General features: G+C 42.4%; 1 protein-coding gene across 5 annotated transcripts; it reads left to right on the top strand.

Moving 5' to 3' along the window:
- The first annotated feature begins 2,972 nt into the window (after positions 1–2,972).
- Positions 2,973–16,611, top strand: sox1a (SRY-box transcription factor 1a). Of its 5 annotated transcripts, XR_004612460.1 has the most exons (4): positions 6,206–7,426; positions 11,474–11,522; positions 15,381–15,408; positions 15,696–15,804. XR_004612460.1 is itself a non-coding variant. In XM_034573456.1 (3 exons), the coding sequence occupies exons 1-2, from the start codon at positions 6,584–6,586 to the stop codon at positions 11,492–11,494; spliced, it is 864 nt and encodes a 287-aa protein (XP_034429347.1). In that variant the 5' UTR covers positions 6,206–6,583; the 3' UTR covers positions 11,495–11,522; positions 15,696–15,825. The 5 variants fall into 5 exon arrangements, 3 of the variants coding, with proteins under 3 accessions (XP_034429344.1, XP_034429347.1, XP_034429345.1); XR_004612461.1 differs by lacking the exons at positions 6,206–7,426; positions 15,381–15,408 and adding an exon at positions 2,973–3,257 and having other exon boundaries at positions 15,693–15,784; XM_034573456.1 differs by lacking the exon at positions 15,381–15,408 and having other exon boundaries at positions 15,696–15,825.
- The last annotated feature ends 1,398 nt before the right edge of the window (positions 16,612–18,009 follow it).

Below are 18,009 nucleotides of genomic sequence, written 5' to 3'. Positions count from 1 at the left end.
TTTCTAACCCACTCTCAAATCAATAAGGACACGATGCATTATGTTGTTTTCTAAAATATGTTCAATACGTCCAGCACATAAACCAATTTCAACCATTACTAACTTGAAATATTCTCAACACCTGATTTCTGTTCTTGGTCTGTTCACTTTGTACAAAAAATGACACAGGTTTTGATTTTATGTTTTGACGTCTCACACCACTTTATATCATCTCGTTTTTGGTATCCTGATGGCGTCCTGTTACCCGAGCATTTTCTGGACTGTTTACTTGGGCGCTGGCAGCAAAAGTTCTGGAAAAATTACAGGCGCAACTGACTCAGACATTTGTGTTCTCACATACATTCTTTTCAACCCTCCCCTCCTCTCTTCCCCCCTTTTTACAATGCTGGAACTGTCTCTATAAATTTTGAGGTCTCAACCTTCTATGTTAAGTGCCTTGAGATGATGTATATTATGATTTGAAACTATACAAATAAAATTGAATTGAATATAGCCCCTCCAGAAAATGTCAGGAAAATGTCCAGACTTTAATGCATGTCTGAAAGCAGCTGAAGACAATCCCTCACTTTGATAGACAATATGCTTTCTTATAGTCTTTTTCAGTTGTGTTCTCAATGTGTAAATAAGGCTCAGAACGTATCAGGTTACATGCTGCCTGTACAAGTGTGTTCCTCATAGTTTTCAATACTGTCTCGTTTTAAGAGAGTATGAAAGTTCAAGATTTGTAGATTTTTTTGGGGGTATCTCTCTTGACTTTTTTTTTTTTTTTATGTTTGTGTGTTGTTGCCTCTCACTGTTGTTGAGCTCTTTGTGTTTTTGAGTGTCATGTTATTAAGATTTGTGTGTTGAGAGATGAGGGTGCTCAAATGAACAGAGCGAGGACCTTTGCTTTTAGCCAATTGGCTCGCTCTTCCCTCAGCACTTTCAGGCCTGAACTTGACCTCATCTCACACTTTCTCTCTCTCACTCTCTTGTCCCCCTCCCTCCCTCAATAGTTTCAACATTGACTTTTTACTTAGCTTTATCACTTTGTGTCAATCTCCTGCTCGTGTGGTTCATGGGTATAGCACTTATTTGATGCCGCACATCTCACAAAGTGACAGAGCAATCTCTGGTGAATCAGTGAAAATGACAGGACGTAGCAGTTGTTTTAATCAGCAGCGAGTCTTTTTCTCAGACAGAAAGTGAATGAAAGAGTTACCCACCGCAGGTTTATTGAGGCTAAGTTGAGAAATACCACAAGTATGGTGGCCCTGAGAGCTCAAAGCGGATGCTTTCACAGCAACTGGAAAAGTGGCATCTGGGTAGAGCATGCAGGAGGCAGGACATGACGTCGAAATTCTGCTTTGGAAATCACATGTTTTTATTTACCGCACATTGACACCGGTGTCGCCTCTTATCACCAAAAGCTCTCGGATCTCATTGTCTTTCCAAGCTGACATCTGCTGTGTGTGGCCCCTCTTTTTCATCCGTTTTTTGTTTTGTTTTGTTTTGCTTCCATCACTCGCTGTGATTCTTCTGGACATTTTCCTAGGGGGCTGGCAGGAAATGTTCAGAGGAATGTCTGGTGCAAATGACACCGTCAGTTGCGTTCTCACATACAGCCCCTCCAGAAGATTTAAGGAGAATATCCAGCCTACATGTCTGAAAGCAGCTTAAGAGGTCACGAGCATGTCCCGGTCAGGTTCATCTTATTTTTGTCTATGCTACTTGCAGCACTTTTCTGTATCAGGTTGGGTGTATTTAATGCACATTTATTTGTTTGGACATTTTACATGTATCTGCAGCATGTATTGTAAAATTGTTACTTATTTTGCATGTGTTTTCTTAAGTTGCGGAGCATTGAGCTCTTAGGGCCACTGTACTCTCGCCCTATCATGACTTTAGATCGCGTGCCATTCAAAAGGTTAGGTGACATCGCCCTGTTGAGGTTATATATATGAAATGTATTCTTATTTAAAAACCACAGATTTTTTGTGGCGGCTTAAAGTGGAGGACCAAACCCTTCCTCTTTGTCTGTCCTGTTAATGTCACCAAATCATTATACAACAATGAATGATCAGTTCCTAAAGCTTCTCCAAGAGTCTGCTTTGTTGTTCCTAAATGACAGAATTACTTTAATAGCATCCACAAATTTTTTCACCTTGGCTTGCATGAAAGCACATGGACACGCGAAGCAGTAAAGAGATGCTGCCAGCTACAGAAACTTTAAATCAGGGAGTCCATCAGCTCTGGCAACTGTGACGCAAGGACGCAGCAACAGGCAGAAAGGAGGCAGCCATTCACCTGATTCTTCAGCAGAGAAGGAGCTGATCCACCTGGCTCTCATCCTGTGGGTTACACAGACAAGAAATTAGTCTGTCTGTCTGTCTGTCTGTCTGTCTGTCTGTCTGTCTGTCTGACAGACACTGCACACTGACAGACACTGCACATTCCTCAAACTGTGCATCTGGGTATATATAAGAGATGTTTAATTAATCTGTGTGTGTGTGTGTGTGTGTGTGTGTGTGTGTGTGTGTGTGTGCGTGTGTGTGTGTCAGCTGTCAGAACCACATGCTTGTGAGCTGCACAAGTCATATAAACGGACTCTGACTGGACACTTTGGTCTCCTCAGTGTTTTCAGTAATATTTGGTGATTCCAGGATCTCATTCTCGGTTAATGTCACGAATGAAAACAGCCTCCAAAGTCAATACCTCTCCTCCCTCCTCTCCTCTTCCCTCCTCTCTCCCCCTGTCTCTGCATCCCTTTCTGTTCCCGGATCAGTAATGGGAGTCAGAATGCAGGAGGAGGCGAAGGGGGTGCGGGGCTCCTCGCCAAGTCCTCGCCCCTCCTCCGCCAATGCGGCACAGCTGCCTTTCAGAACCCCGCCGCTCCAGTCCATTCATCCTGGAGAGCCAAAAAAAAAAAAAGAAAAAAGTGGCTATTTATTAGAATACTTGTTTTGTATTGTTCTGTGCCACACAAAAGACGCTTCATTATGTTAGAAGCAAGCCCCTTTCGCAGAGAGAAACAATAACTTGGAATTGTCTTTTTTAGAGTGTATAATAAATGTCATTTCTTCTTGTCTCTGCCCCTCAGTGTGTGTTGAGTAGTGGGTTTGGGCACCGGGTAAGGATGGCCTTGGCACTGGAGCGGCCAGACTGTAGTGGGAGTAGCGGTCTTACATGAAGCTTTGGAGGGTTTAGGACGGCTTTAGGAGTATGAAGGGACAAATCTGCCCACTTGGTCTGGAGCAGAGGGAACCAGGGGAACATGCGTAAGTTTACATATACACGCAAAAAAAAACGACATTTGTGCCGATATTTAACCTGTGGATGCAGTTAACCTGTCTTGTTGCGTGAAATCTATTTTTTGATGAAATTCGTATGGCGCAATAAATAGCGGTAACGTGACAGCTCTCTGATCTCATTCACTGCGCATGGTTGTCTTTATTGGCATCGTCATTTCAGTACAAGTGTAATGTGTGTTTTCATAGCTGCAGGCTGTGGTTTTATTTTGGGACAAGTGAGCTCCGCGGGGCTCGGCTGCGCAGCAGAGCGCAGCGCTCCGCGGCTCCTGGTGCTACCAGTTGCTCACTAACCGACTCAGGTTGATTTTTTTTTTTCCCCCGAAGTGACATTATCGGCTAGTGATCTGCTCCGGGCTGAGTGGTTATTATCTGATGCATCTGTCTCCGTCTGAATTACAGAGGAAACAAATCTGGTGCGCGGTGTAAAAATGTGGATCTATTTATTAAACGATTAATTGTTACTGGGGTTATTGGCTGTCCGAATGGACGTTACATGACTGTTTGTTTACCTCTCAGTAGGCGGGGAGAGGCGGGTGAAAGTGGTCCAGGGCTGATCATCGCATCTTTAGATTTTAGTGCGAGTGAACAGGTGCTTTCTCTCTTCAGGTCAGAATCAGCTTTATTGGCCATGTATGCGTACACGAACAAGGAATTTGACTACGTTTATTCCGTTGCTCTCAACGTACAGAAATAGACAAATAAACAAAAAAAACAAGGACAACCAAGCAGAACAAGGTTGAGCACAAGGACAACAAATCAGAACAAGGTTTTAAGCAAACATTGAACTACTATGTACAAGTATGATCGGTTCAATATTCGACACAAGACCTCGTGTTGTGTGTCCAGGTGATCAGCAGGTGACCATAGTTACCTGTTTTACCCCCAGAGCCAACGCCAACCAGTTCCAAGTGTCCTGGCTTGCGCACAATTACGCACAGCCACGCACCACGCGCGTGGAAACGTTTTGGCTCAGGTTAACTACTTTAGCAGAAAAGGTCAAAGATTAAAACGGGTTTTGTAACTTTTGTGCATGGATGATGAGAATAAGTGTAGAAAAAAGGGTCCAATGACAATGCGTGTGGACGCTCATAGCTGTGGGATTCTTTATATTAAGGGGTATTTGTTGTGTGGGTAGGAGTGTTGGATAACTGCTTTGACCCTTAGCCCCAGTCGTGGGCGCGCGCGCACACACACACACACACACACACACACGCGCACACACACACACACACACACACACACACACACACACACACACACACACACACTCACATCCTGTTGCAGAGGCCGCGCACAAAGGAGCGAGGAGGCTTGAAAAGAGGTTTGTTAAAAGAGGAGTAACTGATGGGGGATGACAGAGAGAGAAAACACTGACCACCGGGGTCCTTGTGTCACTGCATGTGAGGCCAACTCTCCATGAACAACATACATCCACTACATTATTATTAATAATAATAAACATTCTCTCTATTGTCGTTCATCAAAATTACTTGTTCAGATTATTTAAAAATTATTATTTTCTGAATTTGAAATAACTGTGCCCAAAGATTTGATTATGTCAGATTTTGTCTGCTTATATAGTTTCTTGTAATTATGGGCCTATTTTAAATTACTGTAGACTCACATGGGAACTATTAGGGTTAATATCGAGCAAAGTGTTTTTTTCCATTATTTTATTATAGGACTTTATTATCAGTCAGCATTGTTTGTCTTTGCTCCTGTTTGTTGTCTGGTGTCATGTCCCCCCCCTCCTCCGCCTTCGCCGTCATTATATTGTCATCTTTCTCGGGCCTTAAGCCACATGGCCCGGACCACTGCGAACGTTTATTGACCATTGTGATCTCCCGTTAACCCTATTACCAAAGACGCATGGATCCGTCCGAGTGATCCCGCTCCCTCAGGCCCCTGAGCAGGGAGCTTTATCAAGCTAAGCTCTAATTAAAATATAAAAAAACACAGCAAAGAACGATAGAATGATTAAATCGTTAGTCTCGCCGCGGGAAGTGGTATTTCGTTTTCCCTTTCAATTAGAGGTTGATTGGGCTTTTCAGAGGAGGTCAGCTGTGAAATCTGGATTATATATGCCCGGACGCGAAGACACTTTCCTCTCATGGTTTTTACGCACGCGGACTGCTGGACTGGACGTTAAATGAGACACATTAAATATTGTTATAAAGAAAGTCAATGTCTGTAGCTGAAGGCAGAGACACGAGGACTCATGCACCATCACCAGCAGACGGCGATAAGAGCGCTTTTCCCCGGCAATTTTATCCCGTTATGTGGCCATCCACACTCATGGGTTTCTCCTCTTTATACCAACTGTTTTATACCAAATCACCGCCACACACTTTCACTCTTACATAGCCTGCCTTAATTATATTCCTTGGTAAAAGGAGAGGTGACTAAAAATCTAGATTTTGAGGAGCTGGTTGCGCATCAAGTCCTCTGAAAGTGAATTGGTTTGTATCGGCTGTGCTGTGGTGTAATTCCTCTACGTAAAATTACAGTTGGGCCCAGCCTTCCAGCACGCACAGTGAGTGTAAGAATATCCCGATTAAGAAAATCTTCTAACTTTCATATATGAAGAGAAAGTGAAGGGTAAAGAAATAATTTCTCTCAAACTGCTGCTTCTCTCTTTAAAGCGGATTTCTGAAAGTCAGCATCCATCCATACATGAGCCATATTTTAAAATATGCTGAGATGTTTGACTCAGTCTAATCACAGACTGCCCCCACCGTTTGGTCGCTTCATCGCTGCAAACAAATCTTAGTTATTTTTGTTTAGTTTGAGTCTCTGAGAGGGTGTTTGGAAATTTCAAATGCCTTGTGCTATTTGTGGGATTGACCCTCCTCTCTGCCTCCTCCTCCTTCTCCTCCTCCTCCTCCGGCGTGTTCTTCCTCCATGGTCCCCTAGTCACCTGACCAAACGCCATGCACATCACTCTGCTGCTAGAGCCTCATTGGCCGCTTGTGGCTCATTTAACCGCTGTCAGTGCGCATCATATGGCCGCCGCTTTAACCAACTTCTCAACTCCGACATAAGCAAAGTGGCTCAAATGCGCATTCTCTCACAGTGGATGTGAACCAACCCAGGCGAAGACAGGGCGAAAAACTGGTTGGAAAATTTTTATATCCCTTCTCGGATTATTTTTTGTGTCGTATTTGATTAGTTTGGGTTTCAGAATATCAATTCTGCGACTCAGTCGACCTGTGCGCCCCCGAACTTTGTGCGCACTTAGCCTATCTTAAAAAATACTTTTTTCTCTGTTGGTGGCGAACTTTAAAACCAGGTGAATGTATAGCATGATGATGGAAACTGACCTCCATTCCCCCGGCCCCCAAACGAACACTACCACGGGGCAAACGGGGCCGAATAGCGGGTCCAAAGCGAACCAGGAACGGGTGAAGAGACCGATGAACGCTTTCATGGTGTGGTCCCGTGGGCAGCGGAGGAAGATGGCACAGGAGAACCCCAAGATGCACAACTCTGAGATCAGCAAGCGGCTGGGTGCCGAGTGGAAGGTAATGTCCGAGGCTGAGAAGCGTCCTTTCATCGACGAGGCGAAACGTTTGCGAGCCATGCACATGAAGGAGCATCCGGATTACAAGTACCGGCCAAGACGGAAGACCAAGACGCTGCTGAAAAAGGACAAATATTCCCTCGCAGGAGGACTGCTTTCTGGGCCCGGTGGGGGTGGTGGAGTTGGTTTAGGGGTCGGCATGGGTTCATCGGGGATCGGACAGAGGTTAGAGAGCCCCGGGGGTCACGGAGGCTCAGGCAGCTCCGGCTACGCGCACATGAACGGCTGGGCGAACGGTGCGTACTCGGGGCAGGTGGCTGCAGCGGCAGCAGCCGCAGCGATGATGCAGGAGGCTCAGCTTGCCTACAGCCAGCACCCGGGGAGCGGAGGGCACCACCACCACCACTCGCACCACCACCACTCACACAACCCGCAGCCCATGCACCGCTACGACATGACAGCGCTGCAGTACAGCCCCATCTCGAACTCTCAGAGCTACATGAACGCTTCACCCTCCGGCTACGGCGGGATCACCTACACACAGCACCAGGGCTCCGGCGTCTCCTCCTCCACTGCCATGGGGACGTTAGGGTCGCTGGTGAAATCGGAGCCGAGTGTAAGCCCTCCCGTCAGCAGCACACACTCACGGGGTCCTTGCCCCGGAGACTTGAGAGAGATGATAAGCATGTATTTACCGACCGGAGAGCCGGGGGACCCGTCAATGCAAAGTAGACTCCATGCCTTGCCGCAGCATTACCAGAGCGCCACGGCTGGAGTGAACGGGACGGTCCCTCTAACACATATTTAGAACTCACAGAAAAATTGAAAACTGCAAACGAACACATAACCAAATATTTACCTCTTTTCTAAATAACCCCGGCCCCGAGATCTACCTGCATTTTGTACAGAATGTTTATGATATTGTAAATGAAGGGTAAATAGCATATTCATCTCGGCTTTTTTTGGAATAGCAACCAGTGGAATTATATAACGAATATGATGCTGAGATATTGGTTATTGTGCTATCATCTTTTTGTCCATTACTTCACAGTCTTAGTTGAGGGTTATGCCAGGTCCACGTGGGGAGTATTTGGTTCAATTGTCTCATAATTTTCTTGTAAGTTATTTGAAAATGAGAAAACGTGTCATAATCATAAGAAAGTGCTTTAAAAAGAAATGGGAAAAAATCACGTACTTTAAATATTTGTGTTCATTTGCAGAAGCCTGTGTCTTAATTCTTGGAAATCATCTCTTTTTATTGTAACACTCTAATTATTGTAAATTGTGAATAATTTTAATATTTCAAAAGGATGACGGGCAACTGCTGTTGTAATTTTAAGTGCTTTTCCTGCGAGTGAAAAGCCCTGATATTGCAATGAACAAGAATTGAATAAATTTCACAAGATGTTGCTTTGATTCTTAAGAGAACGCTTAAGAGTGATTCTTTTTTTTTCACGATGTTCTTGGAGGAGTCTCTTCACGTTTTATAACACGAGAATATCATGAATCCTCCTCTGGAGAAAAATCGCCACCTCTTTAAATTTGGACACATATAGGTCCCATGAGCTTTGAAATAGACCCAATTGTTTGTGCGTAATTGTGCGTAAAAGCTACAGTTTGAAGGCCTGTGAGGACACATTTACAGTGGGTTGATGATGTTTCATGAGCTAAACTTGTATTTGGGTAAATATAAAATAAGAACATTATAAAAAGCTTTTTTTTTTCATATTTAGTGGTTAGGCCAAAAAATATTCAAGTCGTTTAAATGTTAAACACAGGCCAATATGATGGCCCACATTCTCCTTTCTCATAATTCATTTGATTTCATATAATTCATTGCTCCATTCGTTTTTGAACGTATTCCTTAAAAATCAAATCTGATTGATATAGATTATGAGAAGGCCTCATCTGACAAACCACCTGTTACTGTAATTAACAAAGTGTCTTCGTTTATTATAAGGAATAAAAGCTTTTACTTATTAAAACGTTTCCTTTTCCCCTTTCAATTGCCTATGAAATGTGACGTTTTTATAGCAAATTTAAGCAGCAAAAATGTAATCCTTGTTTTAAACAATGTTTCGTATATTACATAAATATATGATCAGTCATTAGTCTACATTTTTATTTGTCTAACCAATAAGTTGTGTCACATTCACTCTCTTAACCAATTCACATCAAAGTTTTAATAATGAAATCAATGAAAAATTATCAAAAGTCTGCAGAGGTGTTATTTGTGCAGGATTTTTTAATTTACTTATATGGTTGTATACAAGGCTGCTATAAAAAAATCTATATTAACTCCACTTATAGAATAAATCATATCAGATAAAATCACAAGGGAAATTTGGAGAATTTCCGCAGAAAGTTTTGATGAAGCCAAATTCACTGCTTCTGTTTGGAGCACTTGACACTTAACTCATGAGACTTAGGTGGAAATGGTAAATAACATAAATATGTAACCAATAGTTTATGGATAAAATTATTAATATTACCATAGTTATTATTTTAAAGACTCTAGTCTCACTCCTTCACTTGAACTGGTTTATTTTGCAGCCACTGGCCTCGGGACATGTATTTTTTTGTCATCCTCATTTATGTCTCGTGCCTTTAAATTTTTTTATTGTTAAGAGATAAAACATAAAATATGTGAACCACGAGATTAAAGGCTTTATATAAATTTACATCTTGGTGGCTACGTGGTGACCTCAGAGAAGATTCTCAGTATCATAAAATCTCTTACATTCATTTAACCAATTTTCCCTGAGCAGTGTTCAAATCATGAGTTTGTAACAGCTGTTATTAAATCCAACATGCTTTTATTCTTCTAATAAATTGCAATCACATGAGAGGCAGTAAGATGAGTAAGAGTAGGTATCAGTGAGAGTCGTTTCTGAATTTTCCTCTCGACTCTTGATGAAGTCCAGAAAACTGCATGAGGCACAAACGGGATAATTTTAAGAACTCTATAATAAACATGGAGAGAAATAAGAGGTTTGCTACCGTAAAGGAAGAAAAACAACCTTTTATCAACATATAAAAGTTTCCTTCACTGAACAAAAGAGAGCACCAAATATTTCAAGATAAACCAGATATCAAGGAGCACAACCATCAAATGATTTACAACCAAACTGTTGCACAAACTGGACTCAAACCTCCACCACATGTGGAGTTAAATGGGGTTAAATCATGACTCGTCAAAATTTCAAAGCTGTAGATGGATCAACTGACACTTTCTGCAGATTTGGCACAAACCCCTTCACTGTGGAGGGATGGGTGTTGAAGAGCAAAGACCCCAATGTCATTCAGATTATTAATCCCTTAAAAATAATGAAAATTACCTAGATTTTTTGTCATAAACCACATCTTCTTTTGACATGTACACCTTTCATTGCCTGTAGGCCTCAGATGCAGGCTAATATGCCATACACATGCAAATGAGGGACATTTATGCCTACTTAGGCATTTTGAATATAGAAAAAAATCAATTAATCTCAAATACATAGTTAAAGGGTCTATTTCACACTGATGAAGACTTGCATGGCATGTCAATTAAACCTGTTAGGCCTCATAGTGGAGCGTGTCACGTCTGGCTGCTCGTCAATCTATTGAAAGGAATCAGGGGGGAACAATGTCTGAGAACGAGTTTAAATTCCAAAATCCCAAAGAAGCTGCATCTAGACATCTCTCCGCGCACTGTACTCCTCGCAGCGTGTATGTGGCGCAGAGGAGTTGGGTTTGGTTAACCCCCCCCCCCCCCCACCCCTCACGTGTTTTGCATCTGTTTCAAATCTTATCTGTTGATGTGAAGAGATGCGGATTAGCGCTGAAAGCCCGGGAAGGCGGAGCGCGTCACGGCGCATCGCCATGGCTCAAAGAGGCGCGTTCTGGCAAATTTAACCCGCATAAATTACACCTTGAGGATTGAGGAGCGGTAAGTGCAGGGTGCAACGTGAACAGGCAACGATGGGTGCGGATGTAAACGTGTGCGTGTGTGTGTGCGTGTGTGCGTGTGTGTGTGTGCGTGTGTCTGTGTGTGCGCAAGACTGTGTTTAGCTGACCGGCCAATAAATCTCTCCGCCGTGCGCTCCTCTTATCTTGTAGCCACCGATATATTCCGTGCTAGGAGGCCATCAGCTCCGGCGCACACTCGGGCTGCTCGCAAAGCCCCGATCCCTTGCACTCCCTGTCCTAAATGGGGATAATTAGCGTCACTTTATCACGCCTCTGCATATTTTCTCCGCGTCTCTTCCCCCCTTTTCCTAAAAAAAAAAAAAAAAAATTACCAGGCAGCCTGCTCACGTCGCCCGCTCTGTCACAGAAGATTATGGAGACAGATTGCACAGAGCGAATGTGCCGGGCGAGATTAGCGCGGAATAGAGAAAGCAACTGGGCCAATGAATTCCTCGGAAGGGCCTTATCGTGCAATTACACGTTGACATGTTTAACAATCTTGCTGCCTCTTAATCCTGCGGTGCTGCTCTATCTACCCACAGCTACCACGCTGCACGCCGGCGCACAGACCTAATGCACCGAAACGCAGCGCAGAATACACTGAAAGTTATGAGAAATTGCTTCATTTATCCAAACTTTGTCCAGCAGCATTCACCAAATCTTTTTTTTTTTCCTTTTTTGTCCCCCCCATTTTCTATTTCTCATTTTCCAGATCTCTCCGTTGTTGGAATAGCATCTGCACTGGAGCTTTCCGACAAGAGGTGAGACATCCAATACACTTTAAAATGTCCAATTTCAAATCACAAATAATCACGCAGCGATTGGGGGGGGGGGGGGGAAAAGCCAAATGCATGTTCGGGCCTGAGTGGATAAAACGCACAAAGTGGGGTCAAATGTAGACTTTAAATCTCTGTGTCCAACACACACACACACTCACACTCACAACACCACCACCACCACATCCCGACCCCATCCCTCCCCTCCTCCCCCATCCCTCCTGCCTGGCTGTATATACCGGGGCCTGTGTGGGAGTGATTGTGGAGCTCCACTGTAGGAATTTGGCAGCGGCCGTGGTTTGGAGAGCCGCCCCACGCTGAGCCCCATTCAGCGGCCAGCGCGCTGTGAGGTTGGGAAGTTTCAGTCAGCCGTGTACAACTCAATGGCCCCCACAAAGGCGATTACAAGCCCCAGCGCATTCCTGTAGGGACCTGGGAGCGGCGCAGGTGCGAGGGAGACCGGGGGTAACCCGTCACAGGAGCGATAAAAACACGGGACAGTGCTGGGACCACACAAAACCAGCCGCTCCACAGGAACCGGGGATTTAGTTTTTTCTTCTGTGGGGGGGGGGGAGAAAGGAAAGAATAGGGTCTGAAGAAGACGGGAGTATATGGAAGGTGCGTGGGGTTGCAGCACTGTCCATCACTGAATGAAAGGATGCAGAGGCTCCCAATCAGGGCTGAAGCTGAGGTCATGAGTCCAGAATTCATGAGTCCAGAATCTCCAAACATAAACCTGCACATAACAACAAAAATCATCAGCTCATAATAATTTCTATTAAAAAAAAAAACAGACATATAGACATTTTATAAATTACTGTTACAACTTCACCTTTTAAATTATAAAGCTTCCTCTTCACTATAAGCTTTCTTGACATTTTCGGGTATGCAATACAGGTAAAAAAAATGTTGGATGGATTGCAAATTCAAGATGTATTGTCTAAAACCAGACTAATCATTGAATATAAACTCTTGATGTAATTAAACCCTCTATATTTTTCCTCTGGGATGCAACCATGTCTCCAATATGGAACAGGAAAATGCTCGAACTGGAAAGTCTTCTGAAAACCCAGTTGTATTTTCCTTGTCTTTATGTTGTCTGCAGTGAAATATATCCAAATTATACAATGGTTATAAATGTAATCTCACAGGGGATTTGTGAAGACGACCGTGAAACTCTTCCAATTCCTTCACTGAAATAATTAGTTTACTTAAATCATGAATTTTTTTAGAAAACACTTCTCCCTGATTTAGACTTTTAAGCTTTTTTCAACATATCAGCAAAGTGCCCACACAAAACAATCAATGTTTCTCAATTACCTTTGTTAAGATGACAACATTTTTAACTGCTCAATCTGAACAACACAACTGAGCCAAATCGCATGATTGTTGAAATATTGTTCACAAAAGTTTATTGTTCAGCCACCTCTGTGCTAAAGATGGACTCAAAATGTTTTAATAAGACCCAAAGGAATATCTGGATCTAGCTTCTTTCTGCTGCTGTACGTTGTATAGGCCTGCAAACCTATACCTACCACTAATGTTAGTGTTGAACCAACATGACAGGTTTGGTGCAGAATTTAAGGGGACTGTTGGTCCTTTAACATCAATTTCATAGTTTTTTATTTAGTTATTTTTAAACAGGAAACATGCTTAAAGTTGCTTGACAAAGGTTTCTCCACCAATGAAATTTCACAAGTAGAACTCGTGGGCCCAACTTTGTGAGCCACATTTGCTACGTTCCACTGTGATGGCGCCAATCTACAGTTTTTACATTAGTGGTTTAAGAGAACAGTAATGTGACTGGCTAAGAGGCTAATGATCCATCACCTTATCCATCATTTCATACTTCACTTTACAAACCGATACGTGCATTCGGTACTCTAACTCAGCAGGTGTACCTGTGAAGTCCATTTTTATTACAGCCACAATTTTTCTTTTGTGGCTCCGTCCATCAGCTCCAACGGTGTATTCATCAAGGTAAGTACGAGCTGAGATTTCAAAACATGGCGACATCGCTAAAAATAGCAACAAGAAACACAGCCAGAGAGGTTTTAAACAAAACGCAAGTTAGTCTTTTTTACTTTGAAAGAATGAAGCAAAGATGAAATAAGACATTTCTACCCAGAATGTCCATTAAAAACATCCATGAAAGTTTAGAGACTGACTTACCAGTTCAACTTTGATTGGCCATCGTTATGCACAGAGAATATTTTTCACATTATAGGTTTTACTTAAAATTCTACCCACAAATGTAGTGGTTGATTGGGCTAAAATGTTCACTTATACTACCAGTATGACCTCTGGACTTTTTATGAAACAATATATTTGTTGGCCAAACCCCAAAAGATAAGTAAAAAAAACAGCTTGCTCTTAAATGTGAACTCTGAATGCCTGCAGTGAATGTGCTTCTCATTTTCAGTGGATCATCTGAGATGAGCTGCACTAGTTAGAGGAGCCAGTGTAGACAAAGGTGTAACACCGATGAAGATGATGAACATGAGAAACCCAAGGAAGATAACAATCTCCTGTATAAGGACATGGGACTTAAACTCTGTCTTCAAACACTTAAAGCTAGACGCAAATAGGAAAGTCTCCATTTACCAGACCTTCATGTTTTGGCTCAGTTTCTGTGGACCATGGAGGATGCAGCCCCTGAAGCGTGAATCAGTTATGTTCTTAGGTTTTCTCTGTGTGCCATTTAATTTTAGATCAGACAAACTCTTTGATACCGGTGTTCTAAACATCTGAGGAAAACAGAACAACATGGACGTTTAAAGTGTCCTTCACAGTCCTCCTGTTGGTGTACTCAAAGGAAGGACCTCTAGTCCAGGCTTTACTGCCATTTTTTCTTTTCTTTCAACATGAGTGTTTTCGAGTTTCTTTCATGCTGTCTAAGACACAAACAAACTTGAGGCAGTTTGAGTTCATGTGCTCAGAAGCAAAAGGTGGAATCTGATATACAATATTCTTGAAAATGTGCAAAGTGGCTTCATGTTTCTCATTTAGTATACACAATAAATCAGATCAGTTTATTTATATATTTATTGATCTAATGTCAACCAGCGAGAGCAGTGATTGCAAACATAAAACCTATAATATACGTATATGGTGTAAAAACTTCTGCGGATGCTTAGGGGTGAAAGTAATGACCTTTCTTTATTTCTTTCTTTATATCCGTCTTTCTTTCTTTATGTCCGTCTCTCTTAATATCCATCTTTCATGGTCCTTTCTGTCTATTTCTTTCTTTCTGTCATTCTTTCTTTCTTTATACATCTGTCTTTTTCCATGTCACTATCCTTCTCACATGATGTGAATGTAGCAGTAACATGTTGTCACTGATCTTATATGCTGACTTTAACACTTTGCTCAAATCACTGCGGTGCTCTTCTATCCGTCACCTCTAACTCACCGGTTGAGTCTCACTAACTCACCGACTCTCACTAAATGGCCAATTCACACAATCAAGTGGCGCTGCCGTGTTTCTCTATCACCACCTCACACACACAAACACACAAACCCACCAGATGCTGTAAAGGATTTCTGCTGCTCTGCGGTGGGTGATAATTCTCAAAGCAGCAGAGATGAGGTTAATGAGGGGTCAAAGAGTTCAGATAAGAAGCAGCAGTTTTACGACACCTGCTGCAACCTGCAGCCCGCTGATAGCTGTTTGAACTGGCCGACCTCTGACCTCTTCGAGGTCAAGTGATCAACACAGCAGGTTGTTTAGATCCGGTCAGATTGGAACACGTGAGGGATGTGTAAGTCACGGTGATGTGAGCAGCACAGATAAATAGTTCTTAATGATTATAACCCTACTCAATTTGTTTCCACCACCATTAGATTGTTGTCGGCTGTCAGGCTGTTTAAGGTGCGGGATAAATTTGATTCATTTGTAATTGAATTGAAAAACATACTGGCTATTAAGCATGCAGCTGATTGGATTGTGTACTTGTATGTGCATGCATGTATAAATATGTATGTATGCACAATATGTTATATTATAAAGTGTTAGGGTTAGACTAAAGATTAACCTACAGGGTTTTCTATATTCTGCTCTGCTCAATTTTCATTTATCGACCTTGACATTTGATATCCTCACAAATCACCATCCTCTCTTTGTCCATCTCCCTTTTCTCTGTCCGTCTCTTTCAGCAAAGTGATGACCAGTGGACATGGATCACTGCGGGTGGGACTGTGATTTACAGATAGCTCCTCGTCTCCTCCGCGAGCAGGCATCATTACGATGAACGCTCGGAGATGGGACCTTTTGGAAAATGTCGGCAACAGTCAGAGCCCTCAAATTCTTCCATCTACTCTTTCCCCTCTGATGCTTTCTTCTGTAAACCCATTATTATTATTAATATTATTATCTAATATTTTGTATCTATGTATTGTGTCAAGTTTCCCAGCATGTGGATCTTTTTCTTACCGTAACATCGACTGGAACAAAAAACAGCACCAGCTCCTTATTTCCCTCATCTCAGCATAAACAAACAAACCAAAAAGAGAAATAAACAAATAAATAAATAAACTGCAGTGTCTGCAGCAGCTCTCCATCCTCCCCATTCTGTTTCACTGGAGCCAGCTTCACTGTCTTAATATCCTTATCCCCTCGGCTGGCATGTTTTTCATGAACCCGCTGCATTTTTCAGATTTTTAAAATCCGTCAAATGCCTGTAATGAATATTTCTACAGCCTCGAGTGTGTTTAATGTGCTGTGTGACCAGCGCAGCAGGAAACTCTGGCACTTGGACCTGGGTGATAATTGGACTGAGGCCTCAGCCAGTGAGGAAACAGGTGAAATGAAATAAACATTTATTATCAGATATGTTCTAAGATTGTATTAACATATTCCCTTTGCATGGGTGTACACATCATGTATATTTCCATTTTACCTATTTTTTCCTAAAATATGAAACTGTTAGCAGAGTTTTCTTGCATTTTTAAATGTTATCTTTCACTCAACACTTGTATTTTAGTCTATTTGTTTGTTGTCTTAAACAGCTTTTTGTGAAAAGAGAAACTGTGTGTTAAATAAACTCCTGCATCTTATTGCTGCTTAAGAATAAAATCTCGTCTCCCTTTTATTATTATCATCAGTATTATTATAATTATAGTTTTTTTCACGTTCAAATTGAAGGTGAATTGAAAGTGAGAAGTTGAAGAAAAGTTTTAACATTAAAACTCTGTGTTAATTTCAGGGCCTAAATGTGCCCTCAATTATGTTACCATGGCCCTCAAGTAATTGATTTGGGGAAGAGAAGGGGAGTGGTGTGTGTGTGTGGGTGTGTATGTGTGTGTGTGAAACCTTGGTGTATTGATTTTTTTTTTTTAAATCAATTTGGATGACATCAAAGTTGGACTCATAATAACATAAAACTGTTTCACCACTTTCTGTGATCATTTATATTTTGTTCTCTCTCTTAGCCTCCTGGTCTATCATTGACTCGTCCGTGTGTGTGTGTGTGTGTGTGTGTGTGTGTGTGTGTGTGTGTGTGTGTGTGTGTGTGTGTGTGTGTGTGTGTGTGTAGCTGAATCACACAAAGACCAAACACTTGCGAGACTCTAATCCAGCTGTGTGTGTATGTGTGTGTGCTGAGGTACAGCGTCAGTTAACAGACACACACACAGAACGTGTACAGAGACCAGATAATGAGCATCTCAGGTGACTACATGCAGTGATTACCAGGTTGCTGGTGTTATAGGAAGTATATCACATAAACATACACTCCCACACTGCGCACACTTATTCAGGCACACACATATATGCACGCACCCACACTTACACACACACTCTTGAGAGATCCTTGGTTATCACACCCTTCCAGATTGTTCTGAACTACTTATGGAAAACACACACATCTCAAGATGTGGCCACACTTGCCAATATGAGCCCAGTGTTAAGAACAGTTGTCGTCGTCGTGTGTTTTCTTTTTTTTTAGCATCTCTAAATTCCTAGCGTTGCTAAGGTGCTTTGGGAGGGGATTAACAGAGGCTGGCGCCGATGAGCAAGCCTCGCAGATTTCCAACCAGCAAGAAAAAAGACAAAGAAAGAGGGGAAAGAAGGAGGAAAAGCAGCAGAGGGTTAGACAACGGGGAAATGGCAGTAACAGCTTGTGTAAACATGATGACTTGAGAGAGGTAAAGAGGTAGAAAATGAAGGAGCGGAGAGCAAAGGAAAGTGAGACGAAATAATAAGTAAAGGAGGCCTCAACTTTCACACAGACCAGGTAGAGGACACTCTCCCTTTTGCTTTTCCTTTCTCTGCTTCTTTCCTTCTGCATCTACCCATAAAAAAAAAGTTCCATCGCTCCGTCTCCATCTCCTCATTCTCTTTTCATGTGCTCTCTCTCCTCTCTATTTCTACTCTCTATCTCTTTATTCCCCCAAGGGCAACAGTTTCAGCTCCAGACACTTTTGTCTCTCTTTCTCTCTGTCATAGCTTCAAACAGCGCCGGCAATCAGGTCA

The sequence above is a fragment of the Hippoglossus hippoglossus genome, chromosome 21 (genome assembly GCF_009819705.1).
Source record: "Hippoglossus hippoglossus isolate fHipHip1 chromosome 21, fHipHip1.pri, whole genome shotgun sequence".
NCBI classification, from domain to species: domain Eukaryota; kingdom Metazoa; phylum Chordata; class Actinopteri; order Pleuronectiformes; family Pleuronectidae; genus Hippoglossus; species Hippoglossus hippoglossus.
Note: the sequence above shows the minus strand (reverse complement) of the source record. Positions and strands in the feature narration are given on the sequence as shown.

Coding starts and splice junctions, on each gene's coding strand:
- sox1a (XM_034573453.1), top strand. CDS start 6,584: ATGTATAGCATGATGATGGAAACTGACCTCCATTCCCCCGGCCCCCAA. Junction 7,427..15,692: donor TGGTGAAATCGGAGCCGAGT/GTAAGCCCTCCC, acceptor CGTCTCTTTCAG/CAAAGTGATGACCAGTGGAC.